The following is a 27572-nucleotide window of genomic DNA, read 5'->3' on the forward strand; positions in this document are numbered from 1 at the left end:
AGAACCGTGACAGGGTTCCCCTTGTCCTCACTTTTCACCCCACCAGCCTCCATATCCAAAGGATCATCCTCCGCCATTTCCGCCACCTCCAGCGTGATGCCACTACCAGTCCCATCTTCCCCTCCCTTCCCCTGTCAGCATTCCGAAGGGATCGTTCCCTCCGCGACACCCTGGTCCACTCCTCCATTACCCCCACCACCTCGTCCCCGTCCCAGGGCACCTTCCCCTGCAATCGCAGGAGGTGTAATACCTGCCCATTTACCTCCTCTCTCCTCACTATCCCAGGCCCCAAACACTCCTTTCAGGTGAAGCAGCGATTTACTTGTACTTCTTTCAATGTAGTATACTGTATTCGCTGCTCACAGTGTGGTCTCCTCTACATTGGGGAGGCCAAGCGCAGACTGGGTGACCGCTTTGCGGAACACCTCCGCTCGGTCTGCAAGCAGGACCCTGAGCTTCCGGTTGCTTGCCATTTCAACACTCCCCCCTGCTCTCATGCTCACAGCTCTGTCCTGGGATTGCTGCAGTGTTCCAGTGAACATCAACGCAAGCTCGAGGAACAGCATCTCATTTACCGATTAGGCACACTACAGCCTGCCGGACTGAACATTGAGTTCAATAACTTCAGAGCATGACAGCCCCCCATTTTACTTTCATTTTTAGTTATTTTATCTTCCTTTTTTTTTAAAACTTTCTTTTTTACAATCTTTTTTTTTGCATTTATTTCATTTCATCTTTGTTTGTTCAGTCTGCTTACCCACTGTTTTTTTCAGGTTTGCACTTGCTGCTGTTCAATATTCAGTGTATTTACACCTAATCTGTACTAATGCTTTGTCTTTCAACACACCATTAACATATTGTTTGCCTTTGCTCCGTGACCTTTTGGTCAGCTATGTGGCCTGGTCCAATCTAGACCTCCTTTGTTATCTCTTGCCCCACCCCCACCTCACTTGCTTATAACCTGTGACTTTTCTAATATTTGTCAGTTCCGATGAAGGGTCACTGACTCGAAACGTTAACTCTGCTTCTTTTTCCACAGATGCTGCCAGACCTGCTGAGTGATTCCAGCATTTCTTGTTTTTATTTCAGATTTCCAGCATCCGCAGTATTTTGCTTTTACTTTACTGGAAGTTACCTGTCTTTAAATAATTACCCAGTGGGGCTTTTTGACCTGGGGAGGATGTTCACAGAGAAGTGACAGGTCAAGATTTAAGTCAAGAGGTTGACTCTTGAGATACTGATTTTGGTTTCGCTTTGGACAGTCAGTTGGGGTATGGGCAGGGTTTTGAAGAGAGTTTAAAAATCGACCTGCCAAGGACAAAACCTCAGCTCAGCCTTTTTATCTCTTTGAGAAGCTCTTAGAACAGAGTGTAAGAAATAGAGAAATTGATGTTGCATTCCTCCTGAAAGGCCTGCCAGAAGCCCCTGTTGCCACATTTCTCCTGGAAAGCCTGCCAAACTGATCTTCAACGTTGCCTGAAAAGAACTGTTCTCGGAAGATCCCAGTGACAGCCATCTACGCGTACTTGGGATGCCAAACCAAAAAAGGGATCACTGACAACTTTCCATTTCTTCTCTTTTTCTTCAAGAATTAGCAAGTATTTAGCCAAAGTATTCTTTTTTTATTTCTTTTGTAACAGAGCTCTAAAGAGAAAATCTCTATTTTTTGGTTAACCTGTGTGTGTGTGTGTGTGTGTGTGTGTGTGTGTGTGTGTGTGTGTGTGTGTGTGTGTGTGTGTGTGTGTGTGTGGCTAAGGTAAAAGGGAACTTTCATATTTCAATCTATGTTAATGCTTTGCTTCATTACTGGTTCAATCTTGTTTTGATAATAAATGGATAATTTTGTTGTTTATTAAAGAAGCCGGGTTGGTGTATTTTATTCTGGGATAAAATTAGAGTCTATGATTGACCGTATCGTTAACTGGGTAAACATTTAAATGTATGTTGTGACCTGTCGAAAAGTGGAACGAGATCCAGTACACTACTCCCACCTCGGTCGCAACAATATAAACACAAATCCATATTGTCCTTTCTTTCAACTAAACCATATAACTACAGAACAAATTCAAAACCAATCCAGTTACATCAATGAAGGAATCTGAAATTTTCAGTAATCCTAGAATGTACGAACATGTGGTAGTTTTACATACTACCTTAGTATCTCCAAAACCATAAACAGTCCCCACCAATTATAGTGGGCATGTTCATTTCTTTTTTCTTTCAAGGGATGTGGGCGTTGCTGGGTCGGCCAGCATTTATTACCCATCCCTCACTGCCTTTGAGAAGGTGGTGGTAAGCTGCCTTCTTGAACAACTGCAGTCCTTGGGGTATAAGTAAACCCACAGTGCTGTTAGGAAGGGAGTTCCAGGATTTTGACCCTGTGACAGTGAAGGAACGGCGATATAGTTGCAAGTCAAGATGATGTGTGACTTGAAGAGGAACTTGCAGGTGGTGGTGTTCCCATGCATCTGCTGCCCTTGTCCTTCTACATGGTAGAGGTCGCGGGATTGGAAGGTGCTCTCCAAGGAGGTTTGGTGAGTTGCTGAAATACATCTTGTAGATGGTGCACACTGCTGCCACTGTGCATTAGTGATGAAGGGAGTGAATGTTGAAAGTAATGGGGTGACAATCAAGTGGGTTGCTTTGTCCTGGATGGTGTCGAGCTTCGAGTGTTGTTAGAGCTGCACCCATCCAGGCAAGTGGAGAGTATTCCACACAGTGGAACACTGTGCGGCACAGTGGCGCAGTGGTTAGCACCGCAGCCTCACAGCTCCAGTGACTCGGGTTCAATTCTGGGTACTGCCTGTGTGGAGTTTGCAAGTTCTCCCTGTGTCTGCGTGGGTTTTCGCCGGGTACTCCGGTTTCCTCCCACAAGCCAAAAGACTTGCAGGTTGGTAGGTAAATTGGCTATTATAAATTGCCCCTAGTATAGGTAGGTGGTAGGGAAATATAGGGACAGATGGGGATGTGGTAGGAATATGGGATTAGTGTAGGATTAGTATAAATGGGTGGTTGATGGTCGGCACAGACTCGGTGGGCCGAAGGGCCTGTTTCAGTGCTGTATCTCTAAACTCCTACTTTGTGCCTTGTAGATAGGGTTGGGGAGACAGGTGGTGAGATACTTGATGCAGAATTCCCAGCCTCTGACCTGCTCTTGTAGCCACAGCATTTATGTGACTGGTCCAGTTCAGTTTCTGGTCAATGGTAACCCCCAGGATGTTGATAGTGGGGAATTCAGCAATGGTAATGCCATTGAATATCAAGGGGAGATGGTTAGATTCTCTCTTGTTTGAGATGGTCATTGCCTCGCACTTGTGTGGCGCGAATATTACTTGCCACTTATCAGCCCAAGCCTGGATATTGTCCAGATCTTACTGCATCTGGACATGGGCTGCTTCAGTATCCGAAGAGTCATGAATGGTGCTGAACGTTGTGCAATCATCAGCGAACATCCCCACTTCTGACCTTATGCTTGAAGGAAGGTCATTGATGAAGCAGCTGAAGATGGTTGGGCCTAGGACACTACCCTGAGGGACTCCTGCAATGATGTCCTCAGACAGAGATGACTGACCTCCAACAACCACAACCATCTTCCTTTGCGTGAGGTATGACTCCAACCAGTGGAGAGTTTTCCCCGATTCCTATTGACTCCAGTTTTCCGAGGTTCCTTAATGCCATACTCGGTCAAATGCTGCCTTAATGTCAAGCTAAGTCATTCTCATCTCACCTCTGGAGTTCAACTCTTTTGCCCATGAGTGGCCCTGGTGGAACCCAAACTGAGCGTCACTGAGCAGGTTATTGTTGAGCAAGTGCCGCTCGATAGCACTGTCAATGACACCTTCCATCACTTTGCTGATGATTGAGAGTAGACTGATAGGGCAGTAATAGACTGGGTTGGATTTGTCCTGCTTTGTGTGTACAGGACATACCTGGGCAATTTTCCACATTGCCAGATAGATGCCAGTGTTGTAGCTGTACTGGAACAGCTTGACTAGGGGCTCGGCAGGTTCTGTAGCACAGGTCTTCAGTACTATTGTCAGAATGTTGTCAAGGCCCATGGCCTTTGCAGTATCCAGTGCCTTCAGACATTTCTTGATGTCACGTGGAGTGAATCGGATTGGCTGAAGACTGGCATCTGTGATGCCGAGGACCTCAGGAGGAGGCCGAGGATCACCCACTCAGCACTTCTGGCTGAAAATAGTCACAAATGCTTCAGCCTTGTCTTTTGCACTGATGTACTGGGTTCCCCCATCATTGAGGATGGGGATATTTTTGGAGTCTCCTCCTCCAGTGAGTTGTTTAATTGTCCACCACCATTCGGAACTGGATGTTGCAGGACTGCAGAGCTCAGTTCTGATCCACTGGTTATGGGATCGCTTAACTCTGTCTATTCCATGCTGCTTTCGCTGATGGCCATGCGTGTAAGTTCTGTGTTGTAGCTTCACCGGGTTGACACCTCAGTTTTAGGTATGCCTGGTGCTGCTCCTGGAATGCCCTCCTGCACTCTTCATTACACCAGGGTTGGTCCCTCAGCTTGATGGTAATGATAGAGGGAGGGATATGCTGGGCCATGAGGTTACAGAATGCGGTTGAATGCAATTCTGCTGCTGCTGATGGTCCACAGTGCTTCATGGATGCCCAGTTTTGCATTGCTAGATATGTTTGAAATCTATCCCATTGAGCACGGTGGCAGTGCCACACAACACAATGGAGGGCATCCTCAATGTGAAGGTGGGACTTGGTCTCCACAAGGAGTGTGCAGTGGTCACTCCTACCAATACTGTCATGGACAGATGCATCTGCGACAGGTAGATTGGTGAGGACGAGGTCAAGTATGTTTTTCTCTCTTGTTGGTTCCCTCACCACCTGCTGCAGATCCAGTCTATCAGCTATGTCCTTAAGCACTCAGCAAGCTCGGCCAGTAGTGGTGCTACCGAGCCACTCTTGGTAATGGACTTTGAAGTGTCCCACCCAAGTGCTCTTGCTGTTCTCAGGACTTCTTCCAATTGGTGTTCAACATGGAGAGGCATTGATTCATCAGCCGAGAGGATGGGGAGGTGGTAATCAACAGGAAGTTTCCTTGCCCAGGTGTGACCCGATACCCTAAGACTTCATGGAATCCAGAGTCAATGTTGAGGACTCCCAGGGCAACTCCCTCCATACTGCATACCACTGAGCCACCACCTCTGGTGGGTCTGTCCTGCTGGTGGGACAGGATATACCCAGCGATGGCGATGCTGGTGTCTGGAACATTGTCTGTAAGGTATGATTCTTTAAGTACGACTGCATCAGGTTGTTGCTTGACTAGTCTGTGGGACATTCCAATTTTGGCACAAGCTCCCAGATATTAGTAAAGAGGACTTTGCAGGGTCGACAGGGCTGGGTTTGCCTTGTCGTTTCTAGTGCCTAGGTCGATGCCGGGTGGTCCAGTTCATTCGTTTTCTTAGACGTTGTAGTGGTTTGATACAACATAGTGGTTTGCTAGGCCATTTCAGAAGACATTTTAACAGTCAACCACATTGCTGTGGGGCTGGAGTCACATGCAGGCCAGACCAGATAAGAAAGGCAGATATCCTTCCCTAAAGTGCATTAGGGAACCAGATGAGTTTTTACAACAATTGACAATGGTCACCAGATTTAATTCCAAATTAACTGAATCCAAATGTCATCGGCCATGGTGGGATGCGAACCCACATACCCTGGGCCTCTGGGCTACTAGTCCAGTGACATTACAACTACGCCACCGCCTCCCCATGTTGCTCATGTTGTTACGCCAATGTGCTTGTTGAATGATAATTTTCTTTAATATACTGACTGGAGATCTGAATTTATTTTAAAAAAAGAAAAGCTTAGGATGGTCACCTAACTTGTGACACTGTATTCTACACTGCAATGCTCAGTCTACAGCAAGAATCAAGACCCAGGAAGTTTAAAGGAACTCCCTGTTCTCTCAGCAAGCAGAGAAATACTGCTAACTGCTATGTTTGAATGATTGAGTGACTGTCATGTGACAAGCCCCTCCCCATCGGTGATTTTAAACCGGTGTTTTGTCTGCAGCTGAAAGGAGAACCAACTGGACTCTGACATGTGTAGACCTAAGTGCAAGACCTCTCTCTCTATTCCAGCTTGAAAGTTTTCAGATCTTGCTTGTTGACCGACCACCTTTGCATACTCCAGCTACAATCAGAAACCTCATTGGAAGAAATGATCCGCATCGCTGTGTCCAAGAGACCCACCGAACCGGTCATCTAGCTCTTGAAACTCAAAGCCTCAGGACCACCGAATTCAGCTGGAAGCAAGCCAAATCACCAAACTCCGCAGACTGTATTTTTTTTTTTCCTATGGACTCTAACTCAACTAATATACCTTTTCCCACTCTAACCTTTTTGTTTGTAAACCTCTAGAGCGTGTGTGTGCGTGTGAGAGAGAGTGTGAAAGTTGGTGCGTAGTTCCTTATTTTTATTAGTTCAATTTATATACAATAAAGTTAACCTCTTTCTTTGTGAACTCAAGAGAGCCTGTTCGATTGGTTCTTATGATCATAGTACGTAGGTAATCAGACATCTGCTGAATTGGCCAGTACATCCACTTGATGAAAGAATTAAACCAGTTGTGGTCAAATAAGGAGAGGGAAAGAGGAAAGCCCTTCGATTCCTCCTCATTTGACCCTAACAATGTGATGGTTGGTATAATGTGGTAGCACTATTTCAGTAATCAACAACACTTTCATTTACATAGGTCCTTTAATGTTGTAAAATGCCCAAGGTGCTTCACAGGAGCATTATCAAAAAGAAAGGTAGAAAGGCAGAGGGGTTTAGGGAGGGAATTCCAGACAGCTGAAAGCACGACCTAGCAATGGTGGAGAGATTAAAATCAGGGATCTGCAAGACAACAGAACTGGATAAGCACATAGATTTCAGCGAAAAAGAAAAGACATGCATTTGTATAGTGCCTTTCATGACCACCGGATGTCCCAAAGCGTTTTACAGTCATTACTTTTGAGTGTAATTCATTGTTGCAATGTAGGTAGGTTGTCAGGCTGAAGGAAGTTAGAGACAGGGACAGGCAAGACTTTCAAGGGATCAGAAAACAAGCATGAGAATATTCCTTTTGGGTAGCTCCACTTTGGCCTGCATGGAGTGGGCACCCACTGTATCGAGGCCCTAAGTGTTGCGGGAATGTGTTCAGTGCGTTCTATTCTGGCCAGAGATTCTCTGATTACTGAAAAAATAATCTAGGTCTGGGGTGAGCACGTGTGTCTTGATGGATATTGTTTGTGAACTCCAGCTGAACAGTTATGATGTCTGTCACAATAAAACTGAAAAAAGGCTGCTAAAGTGATTCAGCATTGGTCTCCAATTGACTGTTGGCTGTATTCACTGGTAAGGTGGTGCTAGGGTCCCTTCGCTGAAGGTGTTGGGACCAGAGCTCCCATCTACCTGGTTGCTGTTCTCGAATTCCCCAACCCCTGAGATTGTAGAACTGTGGGCAACGCCGCGCAGCACAAGAATAGGATCAACACCTGCCAGCTGAAGGTCACCTTCTGCAATGGTGAAGAGCTGAATATGTTATTGGGAGGGGCCCTTTCCAACATCCAGGCTGTGATGCTGGCACAGAAAACCAGGCACCTGAGCAAGGTTTACACCAAGACAAAATGAAGTCACACTGACCTGCAGCTTTATTAAAACTGCAGTCAGTTTACAAACTGAAACCCCACGCCACTTAGAAAGGATTAAAAGGGTTTAAATTCACAGAAAGGTAATTGAACATTGAAGAGGTGTTATTTACTTAATCATGTTTGCTTCTGCATTAAGTGCATCTTAACAAGGTAAGAACTAGTAAGTACAGCTGTTTCTGCCCAAAATAAATGGAGCACTTAAGAAGCTATAATTGGCAACTTTGAAATTGGCATTAGTGCAAATGAATAATGCTATCTTTTTTTTAAGCTGACTATCTAATAATATGGTCAGTCAAAACATTAATGGATTGTCCAGAGGTGTCCCCTTACCTTCCCTTATATATTTCAATCTTACTTTGAGGCTCCAGCTTGTCCATAATTGGATTGGCACCAGTGGCAGCCACAGCTGAGATGATCACCCTGCTCTGCCAAATCACAGTCTTCATATACAGGTTTATATTTCATATACAGGTCATTCTCCTTGGTGCTGTAATATACAGTTGATACCACGTACTAGGCGGAGTCCCGTTTTAAATGTGGATGTTTACCTTGTGGGGACTATATATGTAATTAGCATAAATGGGTAATATAGGATTATAAAAACACAAGAAAATTCAAGATCGAGAAAAACCACTCGGCACATTAAAGTTCAAACCCTTCAGTACCCCAGCTCTACCATATTATTAATCAACTTATTTAGTATATCCTAAAGTTTTAGTTTGCATGAGATGATTCGAAGATTTATCACCGTGTAAAGAAATTCCTCCGATCATTTTAAATTTCTATTGATGCACTCTGATTCTATAGCAGAGAGGTCAGTGACTAGAGGGCATAAAGTGATTGGGAGAAAGATTAGAGGGGAAAAACTTTTTCACCCAGAGGGTAGTGGGGCCTGGAACTCACTGTCTGAAAAGGTGGTAGATGCAGTAAACCTCACCTCATTTAAAAGGTGCCTGGATGTGCACCTGAAGTGCCGTAACCTGCAGGGCTAAGGATAAAATGCCAGACAATGGGATAAGGCTAGGTGGCTCACAGACATGATGGGCCAAATGACCTCTTTCTGTGCTCCTATTTACTTTGAAATAATTTCCTCATTTTAACCTAGCTATGCCATTACATACTTTGATAGCCCACTTATTTCTACACTGTAAAGCTTTACATCTTTAATTCTTCCTCACAGCTCATCTATTTTCCAATTATAATCAGTACTCTTCAGTGATCTGTAGCAAAACCACACCTTTGTTTTGTGGTACAGTAACCAAAACTCACCATACTACATTAAGTTTTATCCAGCTCTATTAATGCGTGTGAGAGAGATTATGAGAAATTTATTTGTAGTTATTAAAGCAATAAACGTTTGCTACAGGGACTGCTTGTATTTTTTAAGTAGATATATTTTTGAAGCAAGGAGGATATAGGGCTATGGGGAGAAAGCAGGGCAATTAGATTAGTTTTAGAGTGTTCTAGCAAAGATTAGATACAGAAATGGCAGATCAAATGGCCTTATTCTGTGCAATAAATTTCTTTGGTTCTATGCTAATATCCCTTTCTGCTCTCTCTATGCTACCTCCCCATGCCATTCATTACAATTTTTGGCACCTATTTCAGACCTATGATGTGTATATATACATATCTCTTACATATATAAATCACATTTCAATTTAATTGAAAGATTGTCCAATTGCATAATCAAACTAACTCTTCCTGCACATTTGCTGCTGGACTCAGTCTGTACTGCTCTCTAGTTTTATTTAGTGTGTCATAACAAAATTAACGTTAGTTTGTTCTGGCATTGAGATTATGAATATAGATTAGAAGCAGGGGTCCATGCACTGATTTCTGCGGGTATCCAGTAAATACCTCCCTAACATTACCTTCTCACAAGAAGTGTGTGTTCCCTACTGTTTACCCAACGTATCCAGTCACACTGGATTCCTGTGGCCATTAAGTTGGAGCCTTTCAAGAGGAACTTGTCAAAAGATTTCTGAAAGATTAAATAAATTCTATCACAGGAAGGTTTGTTGTTGTCAAAGTCGTCGAGGTGTGTCAGGCAGAATCTTCCCCTTTTAAACGTATACTGGATGTTTAAATTAAGTTATTAGACAGATACACCTCTAGCCTACCCCTTAAAATAGATTATGCCATCTACTAATCAGCTTAAGACTAATGGGCCTGCAGTTGCCTACTTTAAATTTGGCAACATTTTAAAATATTTAAACTGTTGCCTTCAGAATTTCACGAGTGCCGAGCAGTTCCTCATTGGCCAGATCAAGTTCCCCACAAATTTCCTCCCGGGTAGATTTGGCTCAAGGGATCTGCTACTCTTAAAATCCTCTAACTTATCAACCACCTCTGCCACACTAACTTCTGTTTATTACAAATACAATTATTTTATCACCGTCAAATTTTACTGCTACTTTTAACTTTCAGTTCCCGCTTCATAGCTACCTGCTAGAATACCAGAAAAATGTCTCATGCTGACCCTCGCAATAATCACCTCTCAGTCTATTAAACCATTAATATCCCATAACACTTTAAAGAAAAAAGTATCATCTCCCAAGATTTTCCCCCCTTTTCTCCTGTAGGCTTTGCTTGGCTTGCTTTTCTTCTCTCATCTCGGTTAAATGGGCCTATATGTCCATTTTGAACCCTGCTTGTTTATACTGCATTCTTTTTCTTACACAGACGCTTCTCTTGCATTTTCAATTAACAGTCCAAGTCAATGACAGGGTTTAATTTTCATCAACTAGATATGGTAGCCTCATAGTTATGGTACTAGATTAGCAGCTTAGTGGTCCCAAGTTCAACTTCTACCATTGCAGGTTGTGAAACTGAATTCAATAAATCTGGCAATTTGGATGTGAGCACCAGAAAAATCAACACAATGGTTGGAGGTCTGTCGCAAAACCTTTTGGCTCTCTATTTCAGAGAAAGGAACCTGTCTCCCCGAGCTGATCGGACCTACAAGTGACCCCAGTCCCACATTCTGTGGGCAACTAGAATTGGGGCAATAAATAAACCCTGCCAGTGCTATTCACATCATAAAATAAACAGGAGGTGTCTCAGCAATATAAACCAGATAAAGACAAAGCCAAAATAAAACACGTTCGAGAATCTCATCCCAGAATATTCTGGACGAGAGTTTACACGCGTCAATAAACAACAAAAATAAATTAATCTCTTTGACCACGAATGAATACAAAGGCATACAATGAATTCAAGAAATTCTTTTGCTTAAGTACCACACAGTTATTTATAATGTGGAAAAACATAATTCCACTGGTTTCCTTCAAACAACATCCTCAAAAAGAGCTCCCTTGATTGGGACAACAGTCTCTGGGTACAGTTTATCTTAAGTAACTAAAAAAGTATAACAGTACATTTTGAATGCTGGACAATGAGGATCTCTACATAGCCCTCTGTAGTTCAATGTGAAAGTCTATCTGTTGACAGGGAAGTTTTAGTGGTTCTCACATGGCAGTGGCAGTAGGCAGGAAAGTGCCTGTATGTAGAACAGTTGTGAATTTCAAGACCTGCCAGTTATAGATCAACAGCACAAATGGGATTGGTTGATGGGCAGACTACTTTCTGTTCTCTTGATGCTATTTGCAGAAAATCCGCTACTTGTGGACTGTGTACTTTTTTTGGTGGTTTTTGTGTGTTTTGAAAATAGAAATGCTAGTGAGAAAAAAAATTATTTTGAGCATGCAGTGTTGGCATCAATTACTCTCATGTCAAGCATAGCATGAGTCAAGTGTAGAGTGAGACTCTCTCCACTCAGTCTCATGGGAATGAATGCTGCAAGGTTTTGTTATCCTGCTCATATTCTTGTGTTTGTTACAGCTGTGAAGTAATTGGAAACAGACTACTACTGCAGACATTCAGCAGGGAAAATAGGAACTTGCAATCAAAAGAGAGTTCAAAGTGTCTAGCCAAATCACCATTGATAAGTCCAGAGTGGAACTTGATAGGATTACTGGCAGGCAACAAACTGCAGCAGGATCGGCTGCTTTGGCAGGCCGGATGAAAATGATTCTGACAGTTTGCAATCTTATGAGACATTTGACATTAAAACTAACTATCACAGCACCATCTACTGGTGTAACAGGAATTCACAGAATTCATTGACCCACCTGTCATTTTTTCTGTGATGGATTCTGCATAATATAGGCATGCTATTTTTTTCATCTAAGCTAGGCACACATTCATTTGATTTTTGAATTTAGGGGCTCTAATGAAAAGCATAATATTTCTAAAGTTAAGAAATTAATTGGAGCATTCTTCATCTGACAAACCAGTTGAAAACATAAAATGCTAACTGTAAGGAGGGAGAAGGACAGCAGGCACCTGGGAACACCACCACCCGCAAGTTCGCCTCCAAGTCATACACCATCCTGACTTGGAACCAAATCGCTATTCCTTCAATGTTGCTTGATCAAAATCCTGGAACTCCCTCACTAACAGCTGTGGATGTACCTACATCACAGGACTGCAGTAGTTCAAAAAGGCAGCTCACCACCAGCTTCTCAAGGGCAGTTAGGGATGGGAAATAAATGCTGGCCTTGTCAGCGATGGTCACATCTCATGAACCAATTAAAAAGAAACTGCATTTATGTCTGAGACATGACTGGGGTAATTAAATGCACTCGGGAGGGTTTAAACTAGTTTGGCAGGGGTATGGGAACCGGAGCCACGGATCAGTGGATGGGGTAGCTGTTGAACAGGCAGATACCGAGTGCAGAGAGTCTGTGAGGAAGGTTAGACAGTTGACAGGGCAAAGTTGCAGCCAGTATGATGGGTTGAAGTGTGTCTATTTTAACGCAAGAAGTGTCAGGAATAAGGGTGAAGAACTTAGAGCATGGATCAGTACTTGGAGCTACGATGTTGTGGCCATTACGGAGACGTGGATATCACAGGGGCAGGAATGGATGTTGGATGTTCCAGGGTTTAGATGTTTCAAAAGGAATAGGGAGGGAGGTAAAAGAGGTGGGGGAGTGGCATTGTTAATCAGGGATAGTATCACAGCTGCAGAAAGGGAGGTCGTCGAGGAGGGTTTGTCTACTGAGTCATTATGGGTGGAAGTCAGAAACAGGAAAGGAGCAGTCACTTTGTTGCGAGTTTTCTATAGACCCCCCAATAGCAAGAGAGACATGGAGGAACAGATTGGGAGGCAGATTTTGGAAAGGTGCAGAAGTAACAGGGATGTTGTCTTGGGTGACTTCAACTTCCCTAATATTGATTGGAACCTCCTTAGTGCAAATAGTTTGGATGGAACAGATTTTGTCAGGTGTGTCCAGGAAGGTTTCCTGACTTAATATGTAGATAGGCCGACTAGAGGGGAGGCTATGTTGGACTTGGTGCTTGGCAACGAACCAGGCCAGGTGGCAGATCTCTCGGTGGGAGAGCATTTCGGCGATAGTGATCACAACTCCCTGACCTTTACTATAGTCATGGAGAGGGACAGGAGCAGACGGGATGGGAAAATACTTAATTGGGGGAGGGGGAATTACAATGCTATTAGGCAGGAACTGGGGAGCATAAATTGGGAACAGATGTTCTCAGGGAAATGCACGACAGAAATGTGGAGGTTGTTTAGGGAGCACTTGCTGCGACTGCTGGATAGGTTTGTCCCGATGAGGCAGGGAAGGGATGGTAGGGTGAAGGAACCTTGGATGACAAGAGATGTGGAACAGCTAGTCAAGAGGAAGAAGGAAGTTTACTTAAGGTTCAGGAAGCAAGGATCAGACAGGGCTCTAGAGGGTTACAAGGTAGCCATAGAAGGAACTGAAAAATGGACTTAGGAGAGCTAAAAGGGGACATGAAAAAGTCCTGGCGGGTAGGATTAAGGAAAATCCCAAGGCGTTCTACACTTATGTGAGGAACAAGAGGATGGCCAGAGTGAGGGTAGGGCCGATCAGGGATAGTGGAGGGAACTTGTTCCTGGAGTCGGAGGAGGTAAGGGAGGTCCTAAATGAGTTCCGAAGAAGGGTCACTGACCCGAAACGTTAACTCTGCTTCTCTTTCCACAGATGCTGCCAGACCTGCTGAGTGATTCCAGCATTTTTTGTTTTTGTTTCAGATTTCCAGCATCCGCAGTATTTTGCTTTCATTTTATCCTAAATGAATACTTTGCTTCAGTATTCACTAGTGAGAGGGACCTGGTCGTTTGTGAGGACAGCGTGGAACAGGCTGATATACTCGAACAGATTGAGGTTAAGAGGGAGGATGTGCTGGAAATTTTGAATGATATGAGGACAGATAAGTCCCCGGGGCCAGACGGGATATACCCAAGGATATTACGGGAAGCGAGGGAAGAGATTGCTGCGCCTTTGACGATGATCTTTGCGTCTGCACTGTCCACTGGAGTAGTACCGGATGATCGGAGGGTGGCAAATGTTGTTCCCTTGTTCAAGAAAGGAAATAGGGATAACCCTGGGAATTATAGACCAGTCAGTCTTACGTCGGTAGTGGGCAAATTATTGGAGAGGATTCTGAGAGACAGGATTTATGATTATTTGGAAAAGCATGGTTTGATTAGAGACAGTCAGCATGGCTTTGTGAGGGGCAGGTCATGCCTCACAAGCCTTATTGAATTCTTTGAAGATGTGACAAAACACATTGATGAAGGAAGAGCAGTGGATGTGGTGTATATGGATTTTAGCAAGGCATTTGATAAGGTTCTGCATGGTAGGCTCATTCAGAAAGTAAGGAGGCATGGGATTCAGGGAAAGTTGGCTGTCTGGATACAGAATTGGCTGGCCTACAGAAGTCGGAGGGTGGTAGTAGATGGAAAGTATTCAGCATGGAGCTCGGTGACCAGTGGTGTTCCATAAGGATCTGTTCTGGGACCTCTGCTCTTTGTGATTTTTATAAATGACTTGGATGAGAAAGTGGAAGGCTGGGTTAGCAAGTTTGCCGATGACACAAAGATTGCTGGAGTTGTGGATAGTGTGGAAGGCTGTTGTAGGTTGCAACGGGACATTGACAGGATGCAGAGCTGGGCTGAGAAGTGGCAGATGGAGTTCAACCTGGAAAAGTGTGAAGTGATTCATTTTGGAAGGTCGAATTTGAATGCAGAATACAGGCTTAAAGACAGAATTCTTGGTAGTGTGGAGGAACAGAGGGATCTTGGGGTCCATGTCCATAGATCGCTCAAAGTTGCCACCCAAGTTGATAGGGTTGTTAAGAAGGTGTATGGTGTGTTGGCTTTCATTAACAGGGGGATTGAGTTTAAGAGCCGCGAGGTTATGCTGCAGCTCGATAAGGCCCTGGTTCGACCACACTTGTAATATTGTGTTCAGTTCTGGTCGCCTCATTATAGGAAGGATGTGGAAGCTTTAGAGAGGGTGCAGAGGAGATTTACCAGGATGCTGCCTGGACTGGAGGGCATGTCCTACGAAGAAAGATTGAGGGAGCTAGGGCTTTTCTCATTGGAGCGAAGAAGGATGAGAGGTGACTTGATAGAGGGGTACAAGATGATGAGAGGCATAGATAGAGTGGATAGCAAGAGACTTTTTCCCAGGGTGGAAAGGGCTATCACCAGGGGGCATAATTTTAAGGTGATTGGAGGAAGGTTTCGGGGAGATGTCAGAGGTAGGTTCTTTACGCAGAGAGTGGTGGGTGCGTGCAATGCGCTGCCAGCGGTGGTAGTAGAAGCAGATACATTAGGGGCATTTAAGCGACTCTTGGATAGATACATGGATGATAGTAGAATGAAGGGTAGGTAGTTAGTTAGATCTTAGAGTAGGTTAAAGATTCGGCACAACATTGTGGGCCGAAGGGCCTGTACTGTGCTGTACTGTTCTATGTTCTGATAAAAAGCATTAGCTGGAGCAACTGAAAGTGTTTTTAGGAGGCTGTCCCTGATATAAAATCCAATGCTCATGTCTTGAACTCTGTTCAAAATTGCAAAGCGGCAACATAACTGTAAATCAACTTCCAACTTGGAAGAATCAAAGTAACACTAAAAAGCACTGCATGGACCACAAAAATGACAAACGTTGTGGTAAAAGGTACAGACTATATTTGAAGTGGATAATACTGTAGAACAGCCCTGTTTTTTGAAATTAGAACCTAATTTTCCGAGGCCCCGAAGGACTGGTGAGGCTTCATGGCAGGCAGCTTATTGGAAAATTGCAGGTGTACTGTTAACAATTTTCTATTCATTGAAAGCAGTGAACAGAAAACAGTGGGTAGTGCATCCACAATTTTTCAGTAAGCTGTCTGCTGCATACTAAGCCCCATCCAGCAGCACTGATCTCAGAAAATTGAACTTGGATTAACCTCATTTTTGATGTATTTTGTAGTCTTTCAAGCCAACAGCCAATCCTGAGCAGGTCTAGCTTAAATTGAGGCATAGTTTACTACGTTAATTCGGTAATTTCTTTCTTATTAAACACATCATAGCAACTTTACTGCTTGAAGTAACAATGTTAACAATTGTGAGGCTCAGATTCATGACCCATAGCTTGCTGAAATGTCCAAAAGGCATTTTATTGTACCTTTTAATGAATCATATTATTTATACGATATAGGAACATTGGCAATGAAGTCCTGTGCACACCACAGAACAAGACTAACAACACACAGTAGCAGCTGAAACTACTGCTACCCTCTGGAGATGAAATTAACAGCTACAGTTTAAAAAACATCTAGTTACGCCGGATTCTAGCCTAAAGTTCTGTTAAATGTCAGAGTATCTGGATACTTGAACAAGACTGCTCTTTTTAAATCCTTATTGAACTAAAATTATTCAAATTCAACTTTTTGTAACACAATTAATGCTAGATGATAGGTCAAAAAAGGTTAAAATGACAGTTTCAGCCACTTCTACATAAAATCTGGGAAGAGAAATTCAAGACTAACACTAACATACTTAACAATTCCCAAGGCTCATTGTCATAGTTCAGAATTCTTTGGCCAACTTTTCACAGAACGGACTTGAACACGAGCCATGTTAAGGTGTGTATTTTTATTCGCAAGTTTGCCGAAAAGGGGTTAGTTCCCAAGAGTTATGGATTGGTAAGCAGACAAATTGTAACTATAGTGAGAGATGGGAAGTTCTTTCAGATCTAAACAATAGAAAATGTATTGATAATGGTCTGGAATTTTCCATGTGGGCACAACCCAGAAGTTGGACCTGAAATAATGCCCATTCCCACACCCATTCTGCTGAAGTCAAGTTACAGTGAAATTTCCCACCAGTCTTATTGGCATATGGCCAAATGTAAAATAGCCATAAATCAGCATAATTGCCCAGCATGGTTTGAACAAAACTGAATAAAACCAATGGACTCTCAAGATGTTAGGGTGGAAGACCATAAAAGTGGGAGAAAAAATAAATTTCCATTAGAATGGAGCTGGGAAGTTCAAGATTAAGTAGCACACAGCTCTCGTCATAATTAGTTTTAATTAATTCAATTAAATTGCAATCATACATGAAGGTACAAATGGCTTAGTTAGGTAAGGTTGCAGGTAATTTAGATAGGCATTGTACAAACATTAATATAGTATTAACCTTCTAATTGTAGAAATATCAGGCCCTTGCAAGTTACTAAAGCTCTTGCATAATAATAATAATATTTAAAAGTAATAATACCAAATCCAAACATCTATTTTTCCCTTTTCAGTTTGCTTAAAAAGTGCTGAAAGAAAAGTACTGGTTAAAAATAAATGAAATTCACAGAGACATTAAGGCTGAATTTTACGAGCCCCTTGACATTGGAGGTCATGGTGGGGGGGCCCATAAAATACTTGTGGGAGCGGCCCGCCAAGACCCCCGAAGCAGAGAAAGCCCCGCTGCATTTTACCGGCGGCAGCGAGGCCTCCACTTAAATATTAAAATGAATTAAGATAAGATGCTAATCGACTTACCTGGTCCCGGTGGCCATCCCACCATCAGCCGCAACCCGCGCATCTTGGGAACTCCTGAGACATGACACTGGTGGGGAGGGGGAGGACTGAAATTATCAGAGTGGGGGTGGGGGAGGAAAGCAGGGAAAACCTTTTTTATTGGCTGTGGGGATGGTGTGAAGGGGTTGAAGGGCAAATATTAAGAGGGTGGGGGTGGGGGGCAAGTGTGTGTTGCTAATCAAGTTCCATTTGATCTTAATATGGTATATGGTGTGTTAGCTTTTATTAGTAGGGGGATCGAGTTTCGGAGCCACAAGGTCATGCTGCAGCTGTACAAAACTCTGGTGAGACCGCACCTGGAGTATTGCGTGTAGTTCTGGTCACCGCATTATAGGAAGGATGTGGAAGCTTTGGAAAGGGTGCAGAGGAGATTTACTAGGATGTTGCCTGGTCTGGAGGGAAGGTCTTACGAGGAAAGGCTGAGGGACTTGAGGTTGTTTTCGTTGGAGAGAAGGAGGTGGAGAGGTGACTTAATAGAGACATATAAGATAATCAGTGGGTTAGATAGGGTGGATAGTGAGAGTCTTTTTCCTCGGATGGTGATGGCAATCACGAGGGGACATAGCTTTAAGTTGAGGGGTGATAGATATAGGACAGATGTCAGAGGTAGTTTCTTTACTCAGAGAGTAGTAGGGGCGTGGAACCCCCTGCCTGCAGCAGTAGTAGACTCGCCAACTTTAAGGGCATTTAAGTGGTCATTGGCTAGACATATGGATGAAAATGGAATAGTGTAGGTCAGATGGTTTCACAGGTCGGCGCAACATCGAGGGCCGAAGGGCCTGTACTGCGCTCTAATATTCTAATTCTAATGCGCCGTAAACAAACATTATGGGGATGGGAAAGGGCCTCCAGTATTAATTTATTTTTTTTATACATAATGCTTCACAATATATTTTTAAATATTAAAATTTCTCCATAGGGCTTGCAGCCCTTTAAAAATAGCACCAGCACCTGTGCGGTGGCGCCGGACGCCATTGCCGGGGATGCAGTGGCCGCCCCCTCTATGTCATTGGGGGCGGCTGCTACGCCCTCTCCATTTAAATGAGTCCCTGTGTAAAATATCGCCAAGGCTCAGCGGCAGCGCTTCCTTGTCAGAAGGCCGCCAAGTTCAAAGAGCGCTGGCGCGATGTGCGGTGCGATAATAAAATTCAGCCCTAAATCTCTCAGAATAAAATGCAGCTTTGGACAAATCCAAGTGGCAGACTTGTCAGCAAAATCAATTTAGGCAACATCTGACATCAAATTAACATTTGGATTTAATGGATTCCTAAACATACCTGCGTCCGTAATATTTCCCCTTTGGTCAACTGCATGTCGCCAGTAAGCTCCTTCACGAGGATACCCAATGGCTCCAGACGCTTGCTAAAGTAATTTGTCATCTCAGCAGCCAAGGCCTTCATCGGTGCTACATATATAACCTGTAGTTAAGGAAAATATTGTTGATACACATGTTAAAAATCTGTATTTGTCTCAAAAACTGATATAAAATTATACTTTGTGAAATATCGTTCTGTTCAGTTAAGCTGAAAACATTAATAGTGATGTATGAAAAGTGATTATTATTGACTCAATGTTAAAAGACCATTAATTTATTTATTTAGCTATTAATTTGAACATTGGCTTGGATTCAGAATAGATTCTATTGTTGCATGGAAAATCAGGTCATATTATATACTTTGTATTAATATATAAAGTCAAATGCCAGCATTGTTACATATCTAGTAAGGTTGTGAAAACATATCTATTCCAGAAACACAATCAATAATGATTTTTTTTTAAACTCTACCCAGATAAAAATTTGGCTTTGCTTCATTAAATCCATACCTTGAACTCATCCTTTTTGATAACTCCTTGCTGAATATGCTGGCGGATTTCATGCAGAACAGTAAGCATGGCAATGTTAGTTTTCCCAGCTCCGGTGGGTGCACAGATCAGCATATTCTCATTTGTGTTGTAAGCTGTCTCAAATACAATTGACTGGATGCGGTTCAGTCGCTTCATCCCTTTAAAAACCAACTGTCCAATCTGAAAGGTTAAGCATGAAAATTATAATAAAACAACCATAACTAAAGAGACAAGGAAATCTCAAGTATTTCCATTACTCCTGGTACAATACTATCCTCTCAAAAGAGGATGTTGCAAACAATTACTTTACATGTAGAAAACTGAAATCAAATACAGTTATTACCTTTGACAGTGCAGGAGAATAAAAACAATTTAAATAATATATGTGAACAATTGTGTGCATTATTTACCTGCAGAAAAAATATTTTTCAAATGCACATACATTGTAAACCAAACATTAGGTATAATTCTCCACTTCTCATCACAAAAAGACCATTATATTTTTACTTTAAAACTGATTTGCTAATACCTCTCATAAGGACCTCCCCTGAGTTCATTTAATGCCAATAGTGATGTCGATAATCCAATAATTAAATTGGAATAACTTTAAAAAAAAATATTGGAAGGATCAATAACACAACTATCAAAATAATTGTACAGGATATTTCATTAGATGAAGATAATGTTAAAGGGCAACGAACATCAAGAAACAATGGGCCAGTTCCTTGCTATAAAATTGAGGATGTGTTAACGTGTGCAAATCAACCAGAAAGTGCAGGCGATTAAGTGATATGATGTGAGTAGTGTTTCTCCAGAACTTGCTAGTCGATTTACGCTGCTCCGCCATTTGCTTTGCACTAAGCACCATCTCATCCTGAGCCTCCCTGTTAGTTTCAGGAACTTGCTGGATTTGCACATTAATTTGACTATTAAATTTGCTTGGTGCAGGATAAGATATGGGCAGCAGTGTTTTAGATGACCTCAAATTTAGCGTCTGGAGGGGGAGAGGCCAACCAGGAGAGAAATGAAGGTCAACTCTGGAGATGTGCAGGAGGAAAGGTGGACGTGGCTGATGTTAACAAAGTTGGAAGGAGGCAGTTTTATTGAAGCTCATCTTGGATTCAAAAAGAAGACCAAGATTGCAAACACTGGGCAGAAAGGGAATGGCATTGGTGCCCAGGTACGACAGTTTGTGATGCGGCCAAAGTTAATGATCTTACCAATGTTCAGCTAGAGAAAATTACAATTCATTCATAACTGGATGTCAGACAAGCAGTCTGACCTCACAGGAAACGCAAGGGTCAAGACAGGTGGTGGAGAGGTACATCTGGATGTCCTCAGAACAGGTGGAAGATGACCCCATGGAAGATGTCACCAAAGGGCCACATGTAAATGAAGAAAACAAGGGTCAAGCTTAGGTCCTTGGACGACTCGAGAAGTAACATTGCAGGAGTGAGAACAGAAGCTGAAGATGTTCTGGCTATGTTCAGGTAGGTGTGCACACAACTAAACGAGGGCAGTCCCACTGAGCAGAGCAAAGGAGGAGAGGGATTGGAACAGGATAGTGTAGTCAATCATGTCAAAAGTCTCCAGTGAAGACAAGGAGGGATAATGCACAAAACTGGCACAGTCACAGTGGTGTGGCGTATGACTTGGGGGCTATTTCTGTAACGTGGCATAGTGGAAATCTGATTGGATAGAATCAAAGAGCGAGTTGTGGAAAAGTTGGTTTTGGAGGCAACATTACAGTTAAGAAGAGAAGTTTGAAGGTATGGCTCAAGAGGGAAGTTTTGAGGAAACTTTTGATGGTAGGGAGAGAGATATGAGAAGCTGGATTGAAGAATCGACCACTGAGGAGCCAAATTTAGCAGCACAGTCACCAGGAGCCAGTACAATAACACCAGTTTCCTAAAAGCTTAATTAAAATGGATTTCCTAGAATCTGAATTAAAATGGCAATGTAAAACCAACTGAAGAGAAAAAATTAATATCAAACTCAATACACGGCAGGTGTAATAAGATACATTCCTGGTTAGGATCATTAAAAATATTATGCACGTCAACTTGAACTTAAATTAACAGTGAAGGAATGCATTACAGGAGATCCTGGTACCACACTGTTTTCCTTCTTAGTATGCATCAGTGCATGACGTAATTAATGTGGCTGGTGTACAATAATTTTTTGGGTAATAGAAACACAGTATGACAATTCACTCAACTGCCAGTTATACAGATCTGCATTACCCCCACCACCATTTCAAATTTTCAATATGACAATTGCATAGGGCATTTAAATTGCACATTTAATTCAAAGCACAAATAAAACTTGCCCAAAAAAATGTCTGGCATGCCAGATTATACGATTTTCAATTTTCTTAAAAATTCAAACAATACATGCCCCGAAAAAATCAAAGTCCCATTTCTTAAGCCTGTTAAATAACCTTCAAGGTAACAACTGTTGCAATCACCTTTAACAGTATAACTTAGAAAGTTGAATATTACTCGTATTGGCAAGAGGTTAGCAGTGGTATATAGCTACACCAAGACAGATATAGATATATAAAAAGCATACAAAAAAAACTAGTTATCCAGTAGTAAAAATGAAAATTTAAATAATAGCACAAGATGCATTTTTTGCTCAAAAGTATTAATAGAATTTATATTAAGCAACTTTGAATTAAAGGAGTTAACTAAAAAGCACAGACCATGCCACAATTTTTAAAATAAGTATATAACCTGAAAAATTAATAGAAAAGTCAGCTTACGAATACTCAAATTATTTGTGCAAAATGTTTGACAGTGCTAATGTATTTAATTCATTTACTGTAAATCCAATAAAAGTAGAAAGCAAAAAAATCATATCTGGAGTAAGCATTTTGCCTAACCATTTTCAAAGCTAACACACACACAGAAATGTCTTGTGAGCTTTGTAAAGTGCATGGTAATACATCATACCCTCAGCTTTACTGTCTCTGGAAGAGAGGGATCCTGCAGAGTAGGCAAGCACCTTGCTCATCTAATAGCTTAAATTTTAACTTTGTTGCTTTCTAAGCCATTTTAAACAAAAGCAGACTACATATACGATTCATCAATTTGATCTCTTGAGTACACTTACTGCTGGCTGCAGTGCAAAAACATTCTTGAACGAGGAGGGAAATCCCTCGATAAGAGTAGACTGCTGGAAAATGTAAAGTGAAAGGTGTCGCATTTGTGACAATTTTTTGCAGATCACTCAAATTCTTACACTCTTAAACAGCAACTTAACAGAGATCTGCCCAAAGTGATATTATGGAGCACGTTCAAAACCAATGAATGGGCTGAAGGGCCTGTTTCTGTGCTGTATAACTCGATGACTCTAAAATATGGAAAATCACTGATATAATCACTTTTTTTAGGCCTCAGCAGCAAAACAAGCTGTGTTCCAAAAACTGATTAGAATGGTAGCACCCATTAAACAATTTCCCTGGTTATTACGCAAATTATCCTTCACTTTGAAAGAGTTTTTTTTTATTATTTGTTCATGAGATGTGAGCATCGCTGACAAGATCAGCATTTATTGCCCATCCTTAATTGATCTTGAGAAGTTGGCAGTGAGCTACCTTCTTGAACCTCTGCAGTCCAAGTGGTGTAGGTACACCCACATTGCTGTTAGGATGGGAGTTCCAGGTTTCTGATCCAGCGACGGTAAAGAGAGGGTGGTATATTTCCAAGTCAGGATGGTGTGTGACTTGGAGGGAAACTTGCAGGTGATGGTGCGCCTATGCACCTGTTGCCCATGTTCTTCTACATGGCAGAGGTCACCGGTTTGGAATGCCGTCAAAAGGAGGCCTGGCAGGTTGCTGCACTGCATCTTGAAGATGAAACACACGGCTGACACTGTGCAGCAATTGTGGAGGGAGTGCCAATGAAACGGACTGCTTTGTCCTGGATGGTGCAGAGCCTCTTGAATGTTGTTGGAGCTGCACCCATCCAGGCAAGTGGAGAATATTCAATCACACTCCTGATTTGTGCCTTGTAGATAGTGGAATGGCTTTGAGGAGTCAGGAGATGAGTTACTTGCCACAGAATTCCCCGCTTCTGACCTGTTTTTGTAGACACAGTACTTATGTGGCTGGTCCAGTTTTGATGGTGAGGGACTCAACAATGGTAATGCTGTCAAATGTCAAGGAGTGATGGTTATATTCTTCCTCGTTGGAGATGGTTATTTCCTCACCCTTGTGTGACCCGCATGTTACTTTGAATCTGTATTCAACATGTACTTTGCAACACTCAATTCATTCACCTCATCAACATTTTTACCTCTGAACTATTCCAATCTATTTTACTACTTTTACTAAGTAGTATTCCTTCATGGAAGATCACACAGCTTCAGTACTCAATACAAAGAATGCACTTTTCCTGAAAAAATCCAATGTGGTAACATGGTTGAACCCTAAAAACTCTAGGAGCTAGTCAAAAAGAAAAAGGAAGCATTCGTAAGGGTTAGAAGGCTGGGAACAGATGAAGCCCTTGAGGAATATAAAGACAGTAGGAAGGAACTTAAGCAAGGAGACAGGAGGGCTAAAAGGGGTCATGAAAAGTCATTGGCAAACAGGATTAAGGAGAATCCCAAGGCTTTTTATACAAATATAAAGAGCAAGAGGGTAACCAGGGAAAGGGTTGGCCCACTCAAGGACAGAGAAGGGAATCTATGTGTGGAGCCAGAGGAAATGGGCGAGGTACTAAATGAGTACTTTGCATCAGTATTCAAAGAGAAGGATTTGGTGGATGATGAGTCCAGGGAAGGGAGTGTAGATAGTCTGGGTCATGGCGTTATCAAAAAGGAAGTTGTAAACCATGGAGCGGAGTCAACTCCCCCTTGGCCCCTTTATTCCCTGCACCCACTTGATCCTGGCCGTCACGTGGGACTAAGTCCTCTTAATTCAGGCTCAGGCTGGGTGTTTGGGATATCGGGTTACAGGAGAGCCACCCTCCACCAATCCACCGGCTACAGTTAATGGCTTAGTACAAAGGAGGAAGAAACTCAGTCCTTTCTTTAACTATCAATTTACTTTATTCACGTTGTTGTACAATGTAAGAATAAGGCTTATACACTTGGTTAGACAAAAGCACGCAACTCAAACTGGGTTATACAGTTAATAACAAAGCTAACTAGAATTGATATGCACACCCACTAGGTTCCTCTGACCTTTCCCTGACCTTGTCACAGAAAACAAAGGATAATACCCGAAAAAGGGGAGCGCTGACGCTGGCCAGGCGTTCCGTTCTCTCTCTCTTTTACGTCGTCTCCGCAGGGTCTTCCACTTCCACGATGGTTGATCTCCGGAGTTTCTCGCTGACTCTATGCCCGAGATTCTCTATTCTTATTCTCCTTCTTATCTCTCCAAAACTGAGCTGTCTCTTTCCGGTTGAGTTAAGCCTGCTCACCTCGTTCGTATCTTCTCCTAATTGGCCCAAGCCCAAAGACCCCGGTATCACACAGTGTCCAAATAAGGCTCTATTCCAGTGTCCTCTCCTTTGCCTTGTCATATAAATTAATTAGTTCAAACTGGTTTTACCAGCACAGGCTGAGCTCCAGGTTACTATAGTTCAACAAGCTATTCCAGCAGTTTGTAACTGAGCCTGTATTTCTTGCAGCCCCTTGCCAACAAGGTGGTGCTGGGCGTCTTGCAAAGCATTAAGGTAGATAAGTCCCAGGGCCTGATGGGATCTACCCCAGAATTCTGAGGGAGGCAAGGGAAGAAATCGCTGGGGCCTTGACAGAAATCTTTGCATCCTCATTGGCGACAGGTGAGGTCCCAGAGGACTGGAGAATAGCCAATGTTGTTCCTTTGTTTAAGAAGGGTAGCAAGGATAATCCAGGAAATTATAGGCCGGTGAGCCTTACCTCAGTGGTAGGGAAATTATTAGAGAGGATTCTTCAGGACAGGATTTACTCCCATTTGGAAACAAATGGACTTATTAGCAAGAGGCAGCATGGTTTTGTGAAGGGTAGGTCATGTCTCACTAATTTGATTGAGTTTTTTGAGGAAGTGACAGAGATGATTGATGAAGGAAGGGCAGTGGATGTTATCTATATGGACTTCAGTAAAGCCTTTGACAAGGTCCCTCATGGCAGACTGATAAAAAAGGTGAAGTCACACGGGATCAGAGGTGAGCCGGCAAGATAGATACAGAACTGGTTCGGTCATAGAAGACAGAGGGTAGCAGTGGAAGGGTGCTTTTCTGAATGGAGGGCTGTGACTAGTGGTGTTCCGTAGGGATCAGTACTGGGACCTTTGCTGTTTGTAGTATATATAAATGATTTGGAGGAAAATGTAGCTGGTCTGATTAGTAAGTTTGCGGAAGACACAAAGGTTGGTGGAGTTGCGGATAGTGATGAGGATTGTCAGAGGATACAGCAAGATATAGATCAGTTGGAGACTTGGGCGGAGAACTGGCAGATGGAGTTTAATCCAGACAAATGTGAGGTAATGCATTTTGGAAGATCTAATACAGGTGGGAAGTATACAGTAAATGGCAGAACCCTTAGGAGTATTGACAGGCAGAGAGATCTGGGCGTACAGGCCCACAGGTCACAAAGTGGCAACGCAGGTGGATGAGGTATTCAAGAAGGCATACAGCATGCTTGCCTTCATCGGTTGGGGCATAGAGTATAAAAATTGGCAAGTCATGCTGCAGCTGTACAGAACCTTAGTTAGGCCACACTTGGAATATTGCGTGCAATTCTGGTCCCCACACTACCAGAAGGACGAGGAGGCTTTGGAAAGGATAAAGAGGTTTACCAGGATGTTGCCTGGTCTGGAGGGCATTAGCTATGAGGAGAGGTTGGATAAACACGGATTGTTTTCACTAGAACGACGGAGGTGGAGGGGTGACATGATAGAGGTTTACAAAGTTATGAGCGGCATGGACAGAGTGGATAGTCAGAAGCTTTTTCCCAGGGTGGAAGAGTCAGTTACTAGGGGACATAGGTTTAAGGTGAGATGGGCAAAGTTTAGAGGGGATGTGCGAGTCAAGTTCTTTACACAGAGGGTGGTGAGTGCCTGGAACTTGTTGCCGGGGGAGGTGGTGGAAGCAGGTACCATAGAGACGTTTAAGAGGCATCTTGACAAATACATGAATAGGATGGGAATAGAGGGATACGGTCCCCGGAAGTGCAGAAGGTTTTAGTTTAGACAGGCATCAAGATCGCCGCAGGCTTGGAGGGCTGAATGGCCGGTTCCTGTGCTGTATTGTTCTTTGTCCTTGTTCTTTGAATTTTATCAGCCCCTCGACGCCGTTGGGGGAGGCCCGTAAAATGCCAGAGAAGGCCCCGCCGGATATTAGCGGCGACAGCGAGGCCTCAGTGCGTCCCCACCTCCCCCCACCACCATCCCCCCCCCCCCCCCCCCACCCGCCGCTTGGAGGCAGGGCCTTGATTAAAACATTGAAATGAGTTAAATTAAAATGCAAATTAACCTACCTGCCGCTGGCGGTTGTGCCACACCAATTTTATGGCCAACCGGCCACAACACGCACGCCTTCGGAATTCTACTGGTGTTCCGAGGCGAGGCACTGGTGGGGAAGGGGGAGGAATAAAAGTATTAGGGCAGGAGGGGGTGGAGCGGGGAAAACTATTCCTATTGGTTGTGGGGATGGTGGGAAGGAGTTGAGGGTCAAAGGTCCTGAAGTTCAGAGGCAAAGTTCAGAATTTCATGAAGTGTATTTTTGGGGGGAAATCTGTCAATTTATGTGTTTAGGAATCTGGGGTGGGGGGGGGGGGTGGGAGAGGGGATTCAACGTTAAATTAAACGTTTATTAATTTTTTTAAGCTCACCAGCACCTTTAGATATTTAAATATACCCTGAAGGCCTTGCAGCCCTTTAAAAATGGCACCGGCGCCTGCGCAGTCGCGCTGGACACTGTTGCCAAGGATGTGGCAGCTGCTCCCTCTATGTCATTGGGCGGGGGGTGGGGGGGGTTGGGGCGCTCAGCCCCCTCCATTTAAATCGGCCCCCACGTGTAATATCGGGGGCGTGGCGTGCTGATAACAAGCTAGCTTCTCGGGCTGAATGTTAAGAAGTGTTACACTTGGATCAAGATTGCAATGAAATGCAGACAGTGATAGTCAATTAGCAAGCACTTATACTACATCC

General features: G+C 43.1%; 1 protein-coding gene across 3 annotated transcripts in view; it reads right to left on the reverse strand.

Annotated features, from left to right (window-relative positions):
* The window catches only part of ascc3 (activating signal cointegrator 1 complex subunit 3), a 740670-nt gene that overhangs the window by 602950 nt on the left and 110148 nt on the right, over positions 1 to 27572 (reverse strand). For all 3 annotated transcript variants that reach the window (XM_068026887.1, XM_068026891.1, XM_068026900.1), the window contains exons 9-10: positions 19415 to 19615; positions 18868 to 19008 (exon numbers count right to left, since the gene is read on the reverse strand). In XM_068026887.1, coding sequence (XP_067882988.1) covers positions 18868 to 19008; positions 19415 to 19615 — 342 coding nt within the window. The remainder of the gene's footprint in view (positions 1 to 18867; positions 19009 to 19414; positions 19616 to 27572) is intronic.

The sequence above is a fragment of the Heterodontus francisci genome, chromosome 3, assembly GCF_036365525.1.
Source record: "Heterodontus francisci isolate sHetFra1 chromosome 3, sHetFra1.hap1, whole genome shotgun sequence".
Classification (NCBI taxonomy): Eukaryota; Metazoa; Chordata; class Chondrichthyes; order Heterodontiformes; family Heterodontidae; genus Heterodontus; species Heterodontus francisci.